Raw genomic sequence first — 21,350 nt, forward strand, 5'->3', positions numbered from 1 at the left:
AAGGATGGCCAGAGTGCGGGGAAGAAAGAGGGAGCAGGAGTCCCAACTGGAAGGATCTAAGTCTAGCTGGCTTTAAGGCACAGATTGTTACAAGTGCAGCAGAACTGGGTGGCAGCTAGGCAGTCTGGAATGATGGAAGATGCAAGGAGAGGATCACAGGGAAGTTTGAAAAAGAGTTGTTTGTCATCTGCATAACACTGCAAGTTAGGGGAGAAGGTGGAAATGAGGTGTGCCAGTGGAGCAAGGTAAGTGTCAAAGAGCCAAGGAGGGAGGTTGGAGCCCCGGGGGACATCACAAGTGGAGAAAAAGGTAGGGGAGGAGAAAGTGCTGAGAATAAATTGGGATGGACAGTCACTGATTCAGATTAATAGCAAACTATTGGCTAGTGGCCAAGAACCATGTACTTCTCTTTTAAATACCCTGACCGAGGTAGTTGATCTGGTAGCTCCGGTGGAGTACCGATTTGGCCATTCAAAACCATCTGCACCATGGTTTACCTGTAACCTTAGGGCCCAAAAACAAATATGGCATCACCTACAAAGGAAATGGCAGCTTAAATACTACCAAGAATCATATAATAAATATAAACAAGCAGTACTTTGCCACCATGAGATGATCTGCATGGAAAAGCTAAATTCTAGGCTAACAGGATTAAGGAAGCAACTGGCTGCTTCCCGGGAGCTATTCAAAGTTGCCAAAGAGCTCTCCACTTACTGTAAAATAACAACCAGTGGCTCAATAAACCCACAATCCCAGTGTGATGCCATTGGTGTTTTTTTCTCAGAGAGGATTGAGGGGATCTGGCAGGCTATTGGGGATCAAAATGTACACAAGCAGGAACCAGCGCAACCGTCTAACCACCCGATGGAAGTTAGCTCATCCGACATGCTTTGGTCTCTGCTTTTGTAAAAACCTAACCTCAACCCTAGTGTGGTTTAAAACGATCGCCCTATATCTCTGCTTCCAGTGGTGATGAAGTTAATGGAGGCTGCGACTACATCTGTTACTTCTACGTCCCTTCCCCTTTCCTCCATACTGTATGGGTGTCCCTCGCAAGCGACGGGAGAGGGAATCTTTTTCAGCAGAAAAATCATCTTCCACTTTAAATTTAGATGCGTGCGGGGGGAGCAGCCCTAGGATCATGCGCTCCCCTGACTCTGCCCACCGATGCCACTCCTCAGTCCTCTTTTCCGCGTCAAAGGGAACGGACCGCTTTCACCAGCGCTCCTGGGTTAGGCTTCCGGCCTTGTAATTCCACACGTTCTTCCCCGGAAAGTATTATTATTTTCTCTTTCTATTCAACTTGTTAGGTACTGCTCTGTTCTCTGGCGCTATGCTCCTCCGCGGAGTATGTCGACGACGGCGGGTTTCAGCAGGTGTCCACCCTGCAAGGTTCCCTTCCCAATGTCCGACCGCCACGCTCTCTGCCTCTGGTGCCTTGGCCCAGAACACGGCTGCGACAGCTGTACTGCGTGCAACTCCTTGACTCCACGTGCTGAAGTATTGAGTCGCCAGGTGGCGGGAGCTCTTTGAGAGATCGCCTCCAGAGAACCTTAAAACATTTGTTAAATGGAAGACCAGGCCCAAGGTAGGTGCCCTGTTCTCTTATGTACCCCACAAGGGTGACTCCTTCACTGGGAAGCGCCCAAGCGGGATAGACCTTTCAGGTTCTAAAACCAGCAGGAATACCGAGGCTGCTGCAGCTACCAGCCCACGGGCTAAGAGGTTGCAAGATCCTACCAGTGCTACCGCTGAGGGGCCACAAAGCTCTATTAACGGTCCCAACCTGAGGGGCTATGCCCAAGTACCGGACCCTTGTCTGAGGGGGTGCCTGTACGCAGCGCTACCGGCACCATGGCCGAAAGCACTCCTTCAACCAGGCCTCAACCTAAGGTGCATGGAAGGTCGCAACCACCGCTGCTCAGCATACTGGTGGAGCCCGGACCCAGCTCAGCAAGCACCATGACTCAGGCACGTGGCGCAGAGCAAGAGAAAATGGCCGCAGGGCCAGACAAAATGGTGGGTCACCCGGCGCTCTTCCCCTTGGGAGATCAGGCAGGGGAGCGCGCTTCCAGGTGGTATTGGAAAACACCTGTCACCTGGCCCACATCCTATCCCTCCGTTTCGCCGGGAAGGTGCACAACGTCCAACTTGGCAAGACAGTGCACGCCCATGACTCACAGCCTCAGGGACCAACCCCTACATCTATCCCATTAGGCGCACCTCCTGCGTGTGAAGACAGGTTCTTCGAGAAGTTCCTCACTCTCATGCGATCACCACAGATGGGTACCATTCTCATGGACTTAATCAGGGACATTCTGCCTCCTGTTCCTCCACAAGCACCCGTGGGTCCAGCTCAGCCCCTGGTTCCCATGCTCGTACCAATCACGGCAGCTCCGACTCAGCCCCCTCAGCCGCCTCCAGCACTGATAATGAGCACGCCACAGATGCCTGCGCCCAGCACTCCTCCGGCTCCCCAGGATCTGCAGGACACAACAGTGGACACAGACGAGGAGAAAGACCCGGACATCTCATCGTCAGCCAAAGCATTTCATGAGAGACTGGTGGGTGTGGCTGAGTACCTAGGCATCTCGGAACCACAGGTGGAACAACCTGAGGCAGTGGTCCTGGTGGAGGTACTTACATTACGTCCTCCTACTAGAACTGTAATTCCACTTCAAAAGGATGTCGAAGCCTTAGCCAAAAAAGGCTGGCTAAAGCCACACTCTACCCATCCTACCAACAAGCATCTTGACGCTAAGTACAGGAAAATGGAAGGCGACTCCCTCCTATTGTCGGCACACCCCAACCGCACTTCTCAGTGATAGCGGCAGCATCACTGTTCTCCAAGCCACAGTCTTCCTCAGCGGCTTTGGCGTCTGCAATCCTAGGCAAGGAGGCAAAGCTCTTGGAAGCATTTAGAAAGAAGATGTACTCAAATGCCACACCTGCGCCAGGCCAAAGATGACGCCATGTTGGTGGCTGTCAACCAGAAACTGCGGTGGGAGATTGCAGACTTCCTTCCTGAGCTCCCCGTCCACAGGCAGGCATGCTTCAAGGCTGGGCTGCTGGAGGCCAAAATCATGGCCCAGGATATAATGGAGTCCACTGTGTAACATATTGACACATCAGGCCGAGCCATTTGTATTGCCACAGACATGAGAAGGATTGCTTGGATCAAGGTGACAAAATTCAACCCTGACATACAGGAGTGCATGCTCGACCTGCCTTTTGAGGTGGCCGACTTGTTCCATTCGACAAAGTATGAGGAACTTGATAAGAGAAAGTATAGCTCCCAGACAGCAAAATCTTTATCTATTCTTACCAAGTCCCCACCTAAGACCTACAGCCAAATGCACCAGTACTTGTATAAAGGTCGGGCCTTCAGAGGCTTTAGGGGCTTCCAGGAGTGACGGTGCAGACAACCGGACAGATCCCCTTGCCAGCACAGATGCAAACAGCACACGACGGCTAACAAGGGTTTTTTCCAGTCCCCCTCCTCAGCACCAGCACAGAGGGAAAACGGTTGTGACAGGCTCATCCAGATCCATGAGTCTCCGCTGGGGGACAGGTTTGCCCTACATGTACACTGCTGGTGGACAAAGTTCACAGATCCATGGATCCTATCGGTGGTATCCACAGGTATCCTGCTCCCAATTCCTCCTTCTCCTCCTTCCTCCCTGCAGATTGGTACAGCAACTCTGCTGGTGGAAATCAGCTTGCTTGCAGCAAGCCAAGCAGTGGAGGAAGTCCCAGACTCACAGTGGGCCAAGGGCTTCTATTCACAAATGTCTGCCATACACAAAAAGAACCAGGCGGGCCTCAGAGTTGTGTTGGACCTTGCTTCCTTGAGCCTCTCCCTTCCCCTCCAAAGGTTCAAGCTGGTTACCCCAGCCTTCATTGAGGAGACCTTGTGTGTGGGAGACTGGATGTGCTACCTGGATCTGAAGGGTGCCTACCTACACGTCCCGATCTGGGAACCCCATCGGTCCTTCCTGAGGTTCAGGATCATAGGTTTTCACTTTCAATACAGGGTTCTACCCTTTGGACTCAATTTCGCCCCCAGGGTCTTTACAAGGCTAATGAACGCAGTGGCAGCCATACTCAGGGCACCGGGTCATCACAGTTATCCATACCTAGATGACTGGCTAGTCAGGGCAAGATCTCCACAGGCGGTCCAGCACATGGCCTCCGCTCTCATGGAGACGCTATACGATCTGGGATTTTCTATCAATCTCAAAAAGTCAGTTATTGACCACGCAGAATCTGATCTTCCTAGGTTTTATATGGGACACGAGGACCAAAAAGATCTTCCCATCACCGGATAAGATCACAGCTACCAGGAGGGCCGCTGGGCATTTTCTCAGCAGAGCAATGACCTTGGCGTGGTGGTACCAATGTAACACTATACAACGGTGACCGGAATTTGGCTTTAAAAGAGATCTCCCATTCCATCTATGTCTCATAGACCTCACACACACATACAGGCTGTCCCTATGTAGAAGAACACCCTGTCCCTGTCTACACACAAGGTCTCTCCCTAGGCTGCGAGTGGTGGTACCAACACCTGTTTGGAGTCATGGTAGCAAGTCTCCTCGCAGTGCCACATTCGAGGCTCAAAATGAGGAGGCTGCAGCTGCACTTCTCAGCCTCCTGGAATCAGGAGATGGGGTCTCAGGCAGAGCAAGTCAGCATACCACAACATCTCCACCAGGATCTAGTCTGGTGGGGTACAGACACCAACCTGCTAATAGGCAGCCCCTTCTGGCAGCTGGCACCTCAGACCACCATTACCACAGACTGGTCCCTAGAGGGATGGGTGCTACCCTGGACAGCCACATTGTCCATGGAGTATGGTCCCGTCTGGAGCAGCTGGAGAACATCAACTGGCTCGAGACTAGGCTATCTGGCTTGCCCTCAAAGCCTTCCTCCCCATGATCACTGGTCTTTGTTCCTCTGCTCTGGGTCTCCTCAGAGTGCCCATGTATCAACTTGCCCGAGCAGGTGGTCTTTCCTTCTCGGTGCTTGCTCCAACTTTATGGAACCGGCTTCCACTCTCTCTCTGCGTTTAACAGAATACCTTCCCTTCCCGAAGGCACTTAAAACACATCTTTTCTAACTTGTCATTGGTGCATTGATAAGACTTCCCTGGGGTCAGCCAGTCCAGTGCCTGCTCCATGATACCCAAGGTATCATGGGGCCGTTTTATGAGGATGGCGTGGTTGACCATGTCAAAAGCAGAGGAGAGGTGAAGTAGAATGAGGACGGCTGGAGAGTTGGAATCCACAGATGTGAGCAGTCCTCATGAGTTCAGAAGAGCAGCTTCCGTGCCTCTGGATGCTCAGAATCCAGATTGATGGTTGTGGAGACAACAAACAAGTTCAGTGTGTGAGGTAAGTTGGGGGAAGGCCCGCTTCTCCAGGAGTTTCCTGAGGAAGGGGTGATCGATATAGAGTGGTAGTTGGCTGGACAAGTGGGATCTACTGAAGGGATTTTCAGGAGAAGGCACACAAGGGAGTGCTTGAGGGAGGAGGGAAAACATCCAGTGGCAAAAGATTGGTTGCAGAAATCAGCAAGTGCAGGGGCAAGAGAGCCAATATTGTCCTTAATGGTTCTGGAGGAGCAAGGGGAAACCTGTTTGGAGGAGACCTTCATGGAGCAACAACTCTGGTGACATTATCAGGTGTGATAGGGGAGAAGGAGGATATCCATAATATAGCAATCCGTGATAGTACTCAAAGGTAAAACATCTGATCAAAAGGCACTTGCACCAAGCTGATTCTCTTTAGTGAAAAAACGAAGCTCCTGGGCTGTGGCCAGCACCATGTGGATCTCCGTTTCTGGAGTGGCTGGCTTTCTTGTTCTGGCCTCTTAAAAAAACAGGGGGTTCCACAAGTGTAACACTTTTAGCAGTGACCATAAATAACAAAGAATAGGAATAACAAATAATTTGTCTTTCTGGAATTCTACACAATAATTGCTAGACTCATTAAAGGTTTATTTTAGGCACACGTCAAGGGATGAGCCAATGATTTAGTCTGTTCTCAAACAACGCACATTCACAATTCAGTCGACAACTTCCAAAAAGCACTTAAAGTAGAATAAGTATCTATTTCGGACTATGTATTTTGCATTTCGTAAATTGCAGTTATAGCATGTTTTTTTCTGCCGTTGTCTCTGTTACGATGATCACAAGACATTCCATCTCAGTGTCCTCAGACACTTGACAAAATCCTTGTGCCTAAAAGTTTGTGTACAGTGTAGAAATGCTTGTCCATAGCACATAAAGTGGCTCTTGTTTTTATTGTGCCATAATTAATGCTTTGTTGTAATGTGTCTATCGTTCCTATCCTCATGGCAGTTCAGGATGTTTGTTTGCATGTATGAGGAAACAAGTGCCCAGAGTATGGGATGGCGTGTGAGTGCGCTGCTTTCCCTGCACTACTCAAAATTCTTTAACACACAGTTATGAACCCTCCCAATGGTATGTATGTTGCCAACCTCTGAAGTCTGAAAAGTAGATCCACGCAGGCTTGACATGTGGACTACTTTGCACTAGACCTTGAGATTAACTGACCTGCTGTTAAATCTCAGTTACCAGTGGTATCCACTACAGAGTGTAATTTGCTTTCTGACTTTGAGAACATTCAGACATGTAATTGCTCATTTTACTATAACTGTGAGATAGCTATAGCTGGTAAGGTGGCTTGGTGGGTTGAGCACTCAGTGCTGCGATTTGTGATCTATCATTACCCCATAACTGACCATGTTGTCTAATTTCTAGGCCAATGCCATAGCTGACTATGCTGATTAATTTCTAGGCCCTTGCCAAATGCCTACTTAAATGATCTTGCCTAAACTGTTCATTCTCACAGTATCTGCCTATTCATATGCCATTACATAGCATTACTATTTAGCCGATTATGCTACTAAATTCCTTTACCTATGCCAATCTGTTTTACCTAGCCAGTTTTACTTCAAATTGTACAAAAACCTCAGCAGACCTAACTTGATACTGAATGTTGAATGCATACTGCTCCAATTGCTGCCAACTGCTCATAGCACTCAGCAAGTCCTCAACCTTAACTCTGTGGGAGTAAACCATGTTTATGCTTCATCTCATTACCATTTACCTTCACACTGCGTTGAGCTCTCTAGCTCTCCCTATCTCAGGAGCTACTAGGGATCACCCCTTGCTGACCTCCATCAACATGAACACCCTGCCCCATCTCCAAAACACTCTTATAGCCATACCTAGAAGGTCATTGACCTTAAATCTCATACCACCCACCCCATCTCTGCCGCAGGGCCTCCTAGCTACCACCAAACCTCATCACAATCTACCAGAATGCCTAAACAATCCATATCTTAACACACCTGACCTATGGCTTAAACAATTTACTAAAAGACATACACCAAACCAACCTTGCTCGTTGAAAGCTAGAAATGAAAGGCTGCGTTCCAGACTTAGGCCTTCTCAATCATTACCTAAATACAAAACTTCAGCTACCATTGTTGATCCCCCCACTAGGAGGCACTATACTCCCAAAAATTCTACTACTCAATTCAAAGGCGCAATGATTAATGCCGGATCACTACCAGCACATGCGCCTGATATTGCTGATACCCTAACATCTCTCGACCTCGACTTCCTAGCAGTCTCTGAGACATGGTTCCACGCTGCAGCAGGACCTGCTCTCTCACTTGTCATCCCAGACAAGTATTCTATCATCAGACTTGATAGAGACTCTAACCGACCCAAAGGTGGAGGTATCGCCTTCATCTCAAAAACTGCACTATGCCTTAGGCCTATTTCTAACCAACCCTTCCTGTTGGCCGAAATCTTGTCCATCAAACTACCCATCTCTGCCTCTCGCACAATCACCTTAAATCTGCTATAAAGACCACCTGGCCCTGTATCCACCTTTGAATAAGATATCACTCTTCTCCTCTCAAACAATACCTAGCCCGCCTACAAATAATCCTACTTGGAGACCTCAACTTGGGCCTCCAAGATGTAAAAGATACCAAGGCTTCTTCCCTTGCCTCCTCAATCACTGAACTAGGCTTCACACACCGGATCACAGAACCTACCCACAACAAAGGTCAGACGTCAGACTGGTTAGCAGATCTTAACTGTGACATCAACGTCCTCTCCAATTCACCTTGTGCCTGGACCGACCACCACCTGATCTCATTGACAATAAAGGATGAAGGTATACAAAACATTTCTCACAACCTTGCCCTTTCCACTCAAACAAGGAACTCTCGAAATATAACAGTGAAAAAGTTGCTTGCACTAATCCAACCAATCATCAATGACACTAATACCAATCACTCAGACCCTATGGTCTTAGTGGACTTATTAGTATTTTTATTATTTATTTATTTATTTATTTATTTATTTATTATTTATGTATTATTTACTTGTTCAACCATACCATTCTCAATGCCATAAATACAATTGTCCCTCTTATACTACGCAAAGCCAAACCCATCGCACATCTGAACTTGTGGTTCACCCCACACCTTAGATTATTGCACAAAATGAAAAGGAACGCTAAAGCACTCTGGAAGAGTCATCCAATAGCCTCTAACAAAGACAGCTTCATAATCTCCTCTCTTAATTATAAAGAAGCAATCCTACAATCTAAACAAGAAACGTACAACACCTGCATCACCCAAGCTAAATCCAACACAAAAGAACTCTTTAAAGTTCTCAGAGAGTTAGAGTCCCTGACACCTCCACCAGATTCCTGCATTAAAGACGCCTCATGGTGCACCAATATTCAGTCAGCACTATTGAACAAAATAACCATGCTGCAAAACAAAATTGAGGCCAACAACCTCAAGATTCTGGATACTGCTTCCGTACAAACAACCTCTACTCCCGCCCCAATATCTATGACACCTTTCAACTCCTCCCCTCTTACCATCAAGAAGGTAGTGGACATTATCACCAAATTAAAACTTTCAAGAAGCTAAGGAGATATCTGTCCTGCACCTATCATTAAGGAGGCAGCCAAACAACTGACTCCATTCATTACATCCCTTATCAATACATCATTCGAAACAGGCATAGTGCCTAATTATCTTAAGGACGCCTGGGTCCTCCCACTTCTCATAAAGCCCACTCTAGACCCCAATGTCCCTATGAACTACAGACCTATCACCACAGTCCCTTTCCTTCTAAGATTCATTGATAGAGCAGCCTATCTACAGATCCAGGAGCACCTAGAAACCAAAAACCTCCCAGGTCTCAGACAATCTGGTTTCAGACCAAGGCACTGTACTGAAATGGCCTTAATTCCAAGGCACTGTACTGAAATGGCCTTAATTGATTTAAAGAAACAAATTGGGGAGCTGAAAGACAAAGGGAAACTTGCCTTATTCCTCCTACTTGATCTGTCGGCAGCATTCGACTTAGTAGGCCACAAAGTCCTTTGCTCCCACCTATCATCAGCTGCCTTCTTCTCCAATAAAGCCTCCATGTGGGTAAGGTCCCTCCTTGATAATAGGTCGATGAGTCTTCTCACCATCAGCCTCGGCTGAACCGGCACAAGTCACATGTGGGGTTCCCCAAGGTTTGTGTGGGCTTGTGTGTATCTCCTACACTATACAAAGTATTTACAAAGCCCGTGTTCGATGACCTGGACTATATGGGTTTCACCTACACTAACTATGTAGATGACACCCACATACACATAGCCATCGCCGGAGACTATGAGACTGATGCCAAGGTACTTAGCAACATTTATGGTGTCATACAGGCCTGGATGGCTAAACATGGTCTGTGTCTCAATAATGAGAAGACCGAGATTCTCCTCATAGTCTCCAAACTTTAGATTAAACAATTTGAAGCTTTTAATATTGACAGCAACTATATTAAGATTTCTAAAGATGTTAAAATGCTTGGTTTCTTCTCTTAACCAATCCAGACAGGTCAACGCCTTGGCCGCTGCCACAGCTTACACTTGTAAGCTAATTACGGCTTGCAGACCATACCTCACCACCCCCAACTGTATTACAGTAGCCAGAGTGCCAGTACTCTCGAAGTTAGACTATTGTAATGCAATTTACCTTGGAACCAGCCAACAAAACTTGAAAAAACTTAACATTCCCAGATCTCAACATATCTTTGAGGTAAGACGCAGCCTGAAATGGCTCTCGGTCAAGCAAAGGATTGCTTTCAAAACCCTCTCTCTTGCCCACAAAGCTCTTAACAACTTAGCACCAAGCTATCTAACCAAAATCTTTGCACGCAATACCTCTGACCGCCCCATGAGATAGGCGCAGGCACATTGTCTCAAAATCCCTAATTTCAAACTGCTAAAATCAGGCTGTAGTAGTTTCCCCATTCTAGCAGTCAAATTATGGAACACCTTACCTCTATCACTAAGAACAGAACAGAACATAACTACTATCCATTCAGAAGGAACACTAAAACATGGCTTATGGCCCAAGAATCACAGCTACCTCTATTTTAGCTACCACCAGTAGACTTACGAACTGAGCGTCATGTTAGTAACACACTATCATATGCTGAGACATAAATAAGCTATTCCTGCTAAGTTCTAAATTGCTTTCCTGTGTATATACTGTTTTACTGCAAAACTCTCAACTCTTTATCAAATGTATATTCCTTGTCTTTTCGCTCCACTCCTGTAATTACGTAAACTTCTAGACATAGCTTTGTAAATTATGGAAACTTGCTTTTTGTACTTCTGCAACTGCCATTGTAAGAAATGCACCCAGATGCCTTTGAGCTTGGAGCGCAATACAAATAAAAATACAATACAATCTGCAGGTTGCAAGTTCGAATCCCGGCAAGGCCAACTCATCCTTCTGAGATTCATAAATGAGTACCAACACAGGTTGGGTGATATTGTATGTATATTCGTTCTTTATAAAGCACTTAAGCGTGCATGCTATATAATAACTTATCATTTGACCTTGGACGTCTACTTGTATTCACAGTAGTTTGGTGATATGGGCCTGTACATACTGATATTAATGATACATTTTGTGATCTGTTCTTGAATTAATTGTATATCACATTACAAAGATATTGTAACCATATTTTTTGTAGTGTACTTAGGAACAATGCTATGTGATGCCACTTCCTGTTTTGTCAAGGGGTGAAAGGTAATGTTCCATCACTTCCTGTGATGTCACTTCAGGGTGGGGTCAAATAACAACACTTCCTGTGATGTCATCAGAGGTCAACGGCCATGTGATATCACTTCTGCTAAGCCTGCCATGTTGGGGAAATGACATCCCTGTGTCACGGTAGGGTCAACACAGGTCGAAATGCAACTCAGTTCACAAAGCAAAGTGGATAGATCCACAGCATTTTCCCCTGCACCAGGTTCTCTCTGTGTCAGCCCAGATGAGTTATTCATATAGAGATTTTGCCAAAGTGGTTGACATAGGACATATTTACATACAGTATCACCCAACCAAATTTGGTACTCATGTATCGACCTCGGAAGAATGGAAGGCTGTGTTGGCCTTGTCAGGATTCCAACCTGCAACCTGCAAATCACACACAGATCACTGCCGCAAGCACTCAACCCGCTGAGCTATTTTACCAGCTTACCTGGGGCAGGTCAAAGCATTTGCGCTGCTAGCAGTCTGAAAAATTCACACCAATCCAGTTTACCTGAGCGTTTCCATTTGTTTCACATTTCCAGCTATAGAATAGAGGTCGACATGCCATATAAGTATTTGTAATTACGTACTTATGTGTGAGCATATGAAAGGTACATTAACTTTACATTAATTGACTACTTTTCAATCATTGTGAGTCAAAACAAATGCTGTATCTGTCTAAATATAGTGTATGTGTATGCATCATGAAATCATTAACGCTCTGCTTCGCTCTGTCCTGTTGCCAGGTCGGAAGAATGGACGGGTGTGCGCAAATCGGAGCGATCACGAATGGGGCTCACGGTGCAGGATGATGGAGAATTCTGGTAAGAAACCAAGGTCATTGGCCTCCTGTACAGCTGTCATGACATGGTCTGCTTATCGTATGTGCATACATGTCTGTCCTGTACTTCTGCTGCAATGTTCCGCCCTGTTATGTTCTCATGTGCATTGTCAATTTTCCATGATCATTTGATAGAGTATTGATAGCAATATTTTGAAATATATGAGAGAAAAATATTTTTGAAAAGTAGTGCAAATGACACAATAATCTATTTTTTGCAGTTTTAAGTAACAACATGAATTGCTAATTCTGTTTTTAAACATTCACCCTGCCTTACCAAGGTGTTTGGCATTTGCTATGAATCGTAAAGTTGGATGTGTGTGTGTGGCAGAAGCTTGCGGGCATGTTTTCTTTAATACTTACCTACAGAATACCATTTACCAAGTGTGTGAAGGAATCCCCCAGAGGTTTTAGACTACTTGAGTGATATGTTGCAAGATATGGTATTTCAGGCACTCAGGTTGGAGAACAGACTGCCGCTGTCGCTAACAGTTTTATCGCAGCCGCAATAATCGACAGAAGAAGCCAGTTAACTGAGCGGGGACACAAACAACAAATCACCAACAAATTCTGTTAGGTATATATAACGCACCACTCCGGTCGACACTGACCTCAGGCATGGCTACCCGCACACTTCAGAATACACTTCAGAATACAACACTTCAGAATACAACAAGAACTCTGATAAAATTTGGTCATGCTGTTCACATAATTATCTGCCTACTTATACCAGACTACACCTCAACACTTTTGACATCAGAATGCAGCAAAGACACATGACAAATTTGGGTGCGCTGAAAAAATAGCGAGTCTCTGGCACTCACGCCATCTAGTGACTCCTCTCAGCACCCATCCACATGCCTGACCACATGGGTAGCTCTCTTTCGGAGCCTGGCCAGTCCCGCTAAGCCTTATTTGGCCCTATGCACACACGCATCCTAATCTTACTCCGTGACCGCCAACAATTCTGACTTCGGTCCACTGAGGGCGTTCCCAAAACCAGTGAATTGAGACTATAATAATGGTAGAAGTTGCTATATAAATGACAAGTACAATACTATACAACACAATACACTCTGGTAAGAATATTTTTCTAATGGCAGGTCACTATGAAGAAATACTGGAAGAATGTGTAGATGGCACTGGTTTGTTTAGGGAGAGGAGGCAATAATGGGTATCGACAGTGATGGACAGGCCTACAAAGAAGAGATTTACCGGGCGCCTCTGCACCATGGGCTTCTTTTATGAGGTGCTCTGGTTTTCTGCTCCTTACCTTCTCTCCCATGCACCCTGCCCCCTTTCTTCCATTTCTCCTCATCCCCCAGATAACTTTTAAGTAAAAAATGTTTTTTAATCTTCTAGTATGTTAACACATGTTACTTGTCAGTTTTTGGTTTTGTATAACTACTTTTTTTTATGCCTATGCAAGAACACGTGTCTTATCATTCACTTTTTGGAACCATTTTTTCAAAGTATTCTTGTGGGAGAAACCCAACACCACCATAAGAGGGGTTGTGCTTGCTTGCAAAGTGTGAAATTGGGCAATTTTCCAGGGCACCTTCTGGATCCCAGCGCACACCAAGGTATGGGTTAGAAAGAGAGATTCTTTGTATAATGGAATATTGCTATGAACATATTTTGGGTGATTTGGACCCTACAGTGATCCAGTCTGGTTGAGGAAGAGTGAGCAACCCACGCAAGTGGAGTATAATATTTAATTTGAGAGGAAATCGTCTACCACTAGCTTTACCAGTGGTTAATTGGTCCAGTAGCAACATTCGGACCAAAACCTCAAACCTCTTTTTGTGGCTGTAATGGCACTACGGTGGAAGATTTAATTTTTTTACACATTATTTTGCCCTATTCTAAATATACCTAGAAGAAAGTTTCCCCTAGCTATTTTCATTTTGTGTAATGTTCGCACATTAGCCGAGATATTGGTGTTCTCCCCTCCCTGTAAGAATGCGGCTGATTCTATTTAGCTTTATTGACAATGCCTTATAATTGATGTTTTTAATTGCATTTTGATAGATGTTTTAGAGATTTGTATTTCGTGTGTTTATTATTGTGTACTTTTGTGAAATTAACTTTTTGAAATAAATTTTGAGTGATTTTGCAGATGTTGTGTAGTTGCTCAAGAGCAAACATGGCTATGGAGATGATGACGGCAGCATGTGTCTGCGACCTCTCTTAACATTCAATTATGCAGTTTTTCTACAGGCATTAGTCGCTACCACTAGACTGGGGTGACTAAATATCCTCAAATAATTTGGCACCTTTATTTGGAATCTCCTATTCCAATTGGAGGACATTCAATTGCTCTTGTCTCAGTCGTCCACTGAAGCGCGGCACGTGCGGCACTAATCAAAGACAGCGCTAGTTTCATTTTTCTTACTTAAGATGGCTCAAATTAGTTCAAGTACATATCAATAAATACTTGAATGGGACCCACTGCTGAAATCTAATTTGACATAACCACCAGTGCATTACAGGACCCTAAGCTGCCTGCCCCTCCATCTTTCCTGATAGCATGACAATGATAAGACCACTTTATAGTAACATTACTGTGCACATTTAGCATATCAATTTTGACATTGTCCTGATTCTTCTCTTTCTTCAGCTCAAGAATTCCCCAAAATCATTCCATTCCATACCCGACAAAAGCGTAGTAAGAACGTTCAGGTAGCAATCAACAGTTGCAGTGTCTCATCCTGCGCGTCACGAAACACAAAACAGCCGGGCCACTGAGCATGCGGAGGACAGGTTATGGTGAATTGCCTATTTTCTTAATCCTAGACACTGTAGACTTGGGGTTCAATCCTTGCATTTAAGCGGAAATTTGTGTTTTTGGGGAACTTACTGTGTCTCTCTAATGCATAGTTATATGTATAAAAAATAGCCTTATACTGGCTAAAGCTGTTTCAATTACATGTTCACCCTCCAATCCCCAACAAATTCATAACAAGATTAGAGACGGTGAAACTTCCCAACATGTATCCTGTGGGAAAGTCAAGATTTTCTGGATGGGTACAACTCACCCCATGATATTCAAATGTGATTCAGGTCTTATGGGGGGATTCAAGGCATGTTGTCCAATTGCAATACTTATGACTTGAGAGGGGAAGTCAACCAGCCAGTCAGATACCCTGAGATATTCTAAAACAGAGTTTAGAGCCTTTAAAAGGTGCAGCTTGCTTCCTGCTTCCATTGTGGGTTTTGTTGGCTGGCAAGTTAGTAGTGGGTGAAGCAGGCTTAAAAGCTGGTAATGTTTTAGGTATTTTGGATGTTGTTCTCTGTTTGTGTCTGTTCTTTAGGCGGGCTCTGTTTTTTTAAACTCCTTTTGACAACTTGTGTTTTGCACATAAGGCCTAAGGCAATGCGTCCTTTCATTTAGGGAGATCCTCTCCCCACCCAGATGATTAGGAGCATGAATAAACCTCAACCTCTGTGTCAGAGGTCAGAGGTTGAGGGAGTCTCCCAGGAGGGGGAGACAGAGTCCATGGGTCGGCGCAGATGGAGCTTGAGATGTTGTGTTTGGGAGCCTGTGGTTGAGGTGGGGAAGACAGTGGTTGAGGTAGGTAGTCTGGTGATTGAGGAGGGGGAGTTAGGGCATGAGGATGGGGCTACCAATCTGGAGGAGCTTGTTATAGAGGCAAAGTCACTTGTGGAGTACCTACATAAGAGGGGCAAGTACCATTGCCTTGGAATTGGGGGGAGAAAGAGGTACTTCAGAAGCAGCAGGGAAAGTTGGCCATGAGGGTGTAGGTGGACAAAGTGGAAAGGAGACCAAAGGGCCCCAGGCAGAGGAGATATCTATGGACCCACAGCAGATGGCTCCAGAGAAGGACACTGGGGCCGCATCAGCATTGTATGCCTTTACAGAAGGTACAGGGCAGGCTCAGGTTATCCACAAGAGTGTGAGGTCAGGTCAGGAGACATTATCATCTATTACAATACCACCCATCGGGTCACCAATATAGAACTCCTATAGTGGTGACGATGAATGCAAGCAAGGGTCAGATGACTCTCCAGCTCATTGTCCTTCAAGCTCTTGCAGGTGACTACCATCCTCCTTAACTCTGGGACAGCCGATTTGTCTCTCTGCCTACATGTCTAGCTTCCATGTCTAGCCCAGCACAGCCTGACCCAGTGGCACCATCCACTGGGAAGGCTAATTCAGCACCAGTAGTAGTTCAGCCTTCTGTTGGTGGTGGTAGAATTCATGGTATGGTGCCAGCATAAGTGAGACAGAGGGATGAAGGATGCCAGTAGGTGTGCCTTTGTTGTGGTCCCATGGAGCAGCACATGTACCACCATACACACTTCTAAATGACTGGGCAAGAACATGGTAAAATAGGGGCTCGGGGCAATTCCCGAGTGCCAGATAAAAGTAATGTGTCGTTGCCATGATTGGTAGAGACAGATAAATTGAGGCAGAACCTCCAGTTTGTGAGTGCAGTAGTGGGACATTAAGTGTGGCTTCACGGGTATACTATAAATAATGGAGGCTGTTTCAACAATTAATCCAATGCTCATGTGGACTGGTTGGAAGATGTCAGGAATGTAACACTATGTATTGGACGTTGTGTGGCTACACTGGTTGGTAGGGACAAAAACATTAGGGATGATTGAAAAATAGGATTATTTTGCAATGCGCCCAACCCTAGTGTCAGAATAAAACTCTCCACCACCTTTCCCCATGCCACTCCTGTGCAACTGTAGCTGGCTCACATACACACACAACTTCAACATCTTCACGATCTCTGAAATCTGGTGTGGGACTGCAAGACTTTACATGTGATGTGCCTGTTGTTGCCACCCACCGTAGTCTTCAAGGATAAGATGATCTTTCATTTGTATATCAGTAAGCTCTATAACATGTTTGTCAGTGAAGTGTCTCCTCTGGTCTAAAACAATAGCCCCAGCATTGCTAAAAGCCTGTTCACAGAGCACGTTATGATAGGTTATGAAATTATAGGTTATTTATAACGCGCTTAACCCAGAGGTTTCTAAGGGCAGACCTGGGGATCTAACCTGTGTTGCTCCGTGTCATCTTGCTTCCAAGGCGAGCATGTTGCCCCTGAGTTATCCTCCCGAGAAAAAGAGTTGTATGATAACAACCTTGAGGACAGGTTAGCGTTTCCAGAGCTAATTGAACATGTACAAATGGCTACAGTGACTGCTTGACAAGCCACATTATCAGCAGTTCATCATCATTACCCAGATGGCATGTGTTGAGAACATAAACATTAACCATCTGGTCTGCAATGGGCCCACTTAATTCTTGTGGGAATACTGATATATATATGATATATAATACAGTGATCGGTGCACTTTATTCTGCACTATGCACTTTTTAGTGACTGATGCACCTTAAAGCGGTCGATGTATTTGATTATGCTTTCAGCACTACGCACTTCACAGTGATCTTTGCACTTTTCTGTTTGACTCCATACCCAGCAATATATTGCGATCGGGGTCTCAAGTAGGAAAATGGAAATGTATGCCTAGATGGTATACAAAGTATTTGTTTTTAACTGCGTAATCATCATATTGGCATTATGCCAATAGTCAGTGAATTTTGGGACAAGGTGTCTAACAAGCACAAAACGGGTCCCCAGTCAATATTTATGATGGAATAAATACAGGAAGCTCATTGTTGATGTTAGCGTACATAGCGCGCTTTGGGTTTGAAGTGTTGACGATGTGACCATTTATGCATCTGCAGGACCTTTCTCATTGAATACATTTTTTAATTCTAATTCTGGTTCATTAGGATCAGAAAAAGGTCTGATTCAGCATCGAAGCCTCTATATCTGGCTCTCTGAAAAAGCAAGACAAGTACTTTCACTTGACGATTTGTGCACTATGCCAATGTTTTGTTTTAGGTTTTGTGCTACTGCCATTCTAGTATAACATCATGTTCAAAATGTATACAACGCATTTAATATGTAACCGGCAATGTGGTGGCTCCATTGGTACATACTCACAATTTGCGGCAAGGCATGGTGGACTAATAGTGTATTTAATACACTCGATAAAAGGAAACTAGATTCCTAATAAAGATAATTAATAGGGATCTATAAGCCAGAGCACAGAACATTGCCGTGTTCAGGCATATTTATCACCAGTGAGGCACTACCAGGCAAAGATGTCAGCCATGGGTTTTCCTGCAAAGGGAGTGTGTTTATCAATGGAGTCCATCTTCCATTTCGACGAAAATGGTCGTCGTTTCCTCTGCATCATGTTTAAAACTCACTGGTTTTATGGGGACACATTGTTGTGATCAAGCGGCGAGGTAAGCCGCGAAATGCGTTAACGTTCCTAATGCGCATTTACATTATGCACTTTGGGAGTGCCAGAATTTTATGGCTTTTTACCTTTTGTGCCAATTTGCAACGCATTAATAAAGATGGCTATTTCTACTAGAACTCTGCTGTCCGGACTTTTCTACTTTGATGTGAAGAGTGCTACTCACCCTGCCCGATGTCCATCAGTGCCCAGAAGATATATATATATATATATGTATATATATATTCACTAACAAAAAACATTGTTAAAGGGACGTTATGGTTAAGTTGCAATAGCAAAAACCTATGAAATTCAATGGAAAAACGTTGTTACAGGGACATTATGGTTACAGGTAAAACCGAGAAAAAAAAACGAAATCCGCCAGTTATGGTAAGCTAAGCAACCATAACTTGCGCCACCAGTGTGCACTGCAAGGACTAACACCCATGACATCCAAGATGCCATCACAAATCTCATTCATGACATCACTAATGACATCACATGTGCATTTAGTTGTCATGGGAAGCCTCCACAAGGGAATGTTTATTGTAATGGTGGCAGATCATTGGAAGATCCATCATGAGATAAGTAGCTCATGGAGCAATGCATTGCTATACACACCATTGTATTGCAGACTTCTTTGCAGTACATGAACCAACTCATGTGGAAACGTACCCATTGTCTAGACCATGCCCCATAGAAGTGTAATTTTCAAAATCTTCCCATTTTACATAGTGAAATCATTAATGCTTTTGTTTTAGAGTTTCAGGTACTGTGAAACATGTAAGAAGTAGCTACCATTGCCTTAATAACTACATAATTGCTCTACTGCACAGAAAATATAAAGTTACCACAATTCATACAAATATGAGCATATACAGGGAAATCAAAGTAAGGAAAAAAGGAGCAGTATTACCAGAAACTGTTCATAACATAAGTGATTATTTTCATGCACAGAAATTATTGCTGTGTTTTACGCTTTCTTCTTCCCATATATGTATATGTACCATATGATGAGAGTGTACCCTAAGGCAAGTAGTGCAAGAACATATGAGAAGGGTGCCGTACACAAAGATAGAACCTTTTGAATGGTTAGTTCCTGACTGTTAGTGAAGAAAAGCACCAGTGAACAAGAATGAGAGTTGTGATGGCATATTTGATGTCGTGGGTGTTAGTCCTTGAAGTGCACACCGGTGGCGCGAGTTATGGTTGATATGATATGTTATTTATAACGCATTTAATACGCAGAGGTTTCTAAGCACGGACCCGGGGATCCAACCTGTGTTGCTCTGTGTCGTCTTGCTTCCAAGGCGAACATGTTGCCCTAGAGCTATCCTCCCGAGACGTACAAATATGAGCATATACAGGGAAATTAAAGTAAGGAAAAAACGATCAGTATTACCAAAACTGTTCATAACATAACTGATTATGGTTGCTAAGTTTACCATAACTGGCACATTTCGGGGGGTTTCGGTTTTACCTGTAACCATTACGTCCCTGTAACAACATTTTTCCATTGAATTTCATAGGCTTTTGCTATTGCAACTTAACCATAACATCCCTTTAACAACGTTTTTTGTTAGTGAATTTCATAGGTTTTTAGTAGGGCACTGTAACCAGAACGTTGCTTTAGCATAGTGTTTTCAGTAAAGGTGATAGTTTTTGAGTAGCGTACCTTAACCATAATGTCCCTTTAACAACATGTTTTCAGAGAGTATGGACTGCAAAGTACCAAGACCAGAACGTCATTAAAGTGTAGTAACCACACTGAAGTTTGTGTACTAATTGCATAGGTGCTGCAGTAAACAATAGTAGAGAAGCATAATGTTTCATTTGTTAGCAGCAATGACTTACACTACAAACCCCATTGGTATGCACAGTACTGTGAAGCATACATTATGTACTATATATTGCTACATGTACACCAAACACATTGGGCCTCATTCCGAGTATGGCGGTAAGGGATAGCGGCCACCGCTAACGAGAGCGGTGGCGGTAATCCCTTACCGCCATACTCCGAGTTCCCTTAGCGCCATGGTGCTTTTAACACCTGCTTTTAGCAGGCGTTAAATACCATGGCGCTAAGGGACCTTGATGTTAATTACGCCACCGTAATTTACGGTGGCGTAATTGACGCCTTCCCCACTCCCATTATGCCCTATGGGGCAAGAATGGGAATGGGGAAGGGTAAATGGGGATTGGGGAATTACCGCCCCGCCAACCTTGGAATGGGGCGGTAATTCCGCCAACCACCAAGGCGCTGCCGGTCCGGGTACGGCGTCAACCAAGGCGTTAATAGCGCCATTGGTTAGCGCCGTACTCGGAATGAGGCCCATTTTCTTTTCTGTGAGAGAACATATTGGAAATGACAGCAAGGCAGCACAAGCAGCAACCCTTCCACAACAGCATACGGCGATAGCAAAGGAAAGAAACTCTGAGGATACCAAAAAGGACAGGCTGGAAGCGAAAGTGGAAAAATTGGTGAACAATTGTGCCGCCTCAAAGGTTGCGTACAAGGGTGTATTGATGACAAAAGGAAACAGAAATAGCAGACCTGCAGGTGTACACCTTCCCCATGTCAAAGGGCGCCATCCCCTCAAAATCCATGTGATGGGAGACGTTAAGGTGATACCTCAATGTCTTCCTCCCCGCACAACCAACTTGACGAAATCCCCCATTCCCTACAATAAGTATCCACTTATGCTACCCTTCCCTTTCCTAATGGTGTGTATGAATGTATACAAGTGAATGTTAATAAGTGAATGGTTGTTGAGTGTATATGTGATATTGTTTTTTTGTAGAAAAGACGTTCTCACTCAGCGGCACATAGTCCTCATTGGAATGACTGCAATTAAGGAAAAGGTAGATGTCCTACGGACACCGCAGCTGCCCGGCCTATCCACAATGACAATGGCGGCATCCATACGACACCAGCATGCTCCACATGTCCGCATGTTGTCCTCCACCTACTATTATGTGTGGGAGGGGACATTTGGTCATTGTGCAAGTACACGCATGGGTATCTGTTCCTCTGTGTCCTGGTAACACTGCCACTGTGCAGCATATG

At 44.8% G+C, this 21,350-nt stretch overlaps 1 protein-coding gene across 1 annotated transcript in view; it reads left to right on the plus strand.

Moving 5' to 3' along the window:
- Nucleotides 1–21,350, plus strand: part of CAPN6 (calpain 6) — an 831,133-nt gene that overhangs the window by 573,985 nt on the left and 235,798 nt on the right. The window contains exon 7 of the mRNA XM_069612607.1: nucleotides 11,898–11,975. Within this exon, the coding sequence (XP_069468708.1) occupies nucleotides 11,898–11,975 (78 nt within the window). The remainder of the gene's footprint in view (nucleotides 1–11,897; nucleotides 11,976–21,350) is intronic.

Source organism: Ambystoma mexicanum, chromosome 5p (assembly GCF_040938575.1).
Source record: "Ambystoma mexicanum isolate Mex_15411 chromosome 5p, UKY_AmexF1_1, whole genome shotgun sequence".
Classification (NCBI taxonomy): Eukaryota; Metazoa; Chordata; class Amphibia; order Caudata; family Ambystomatidae; genus Ambystoma; species Ambystoma mexicanum.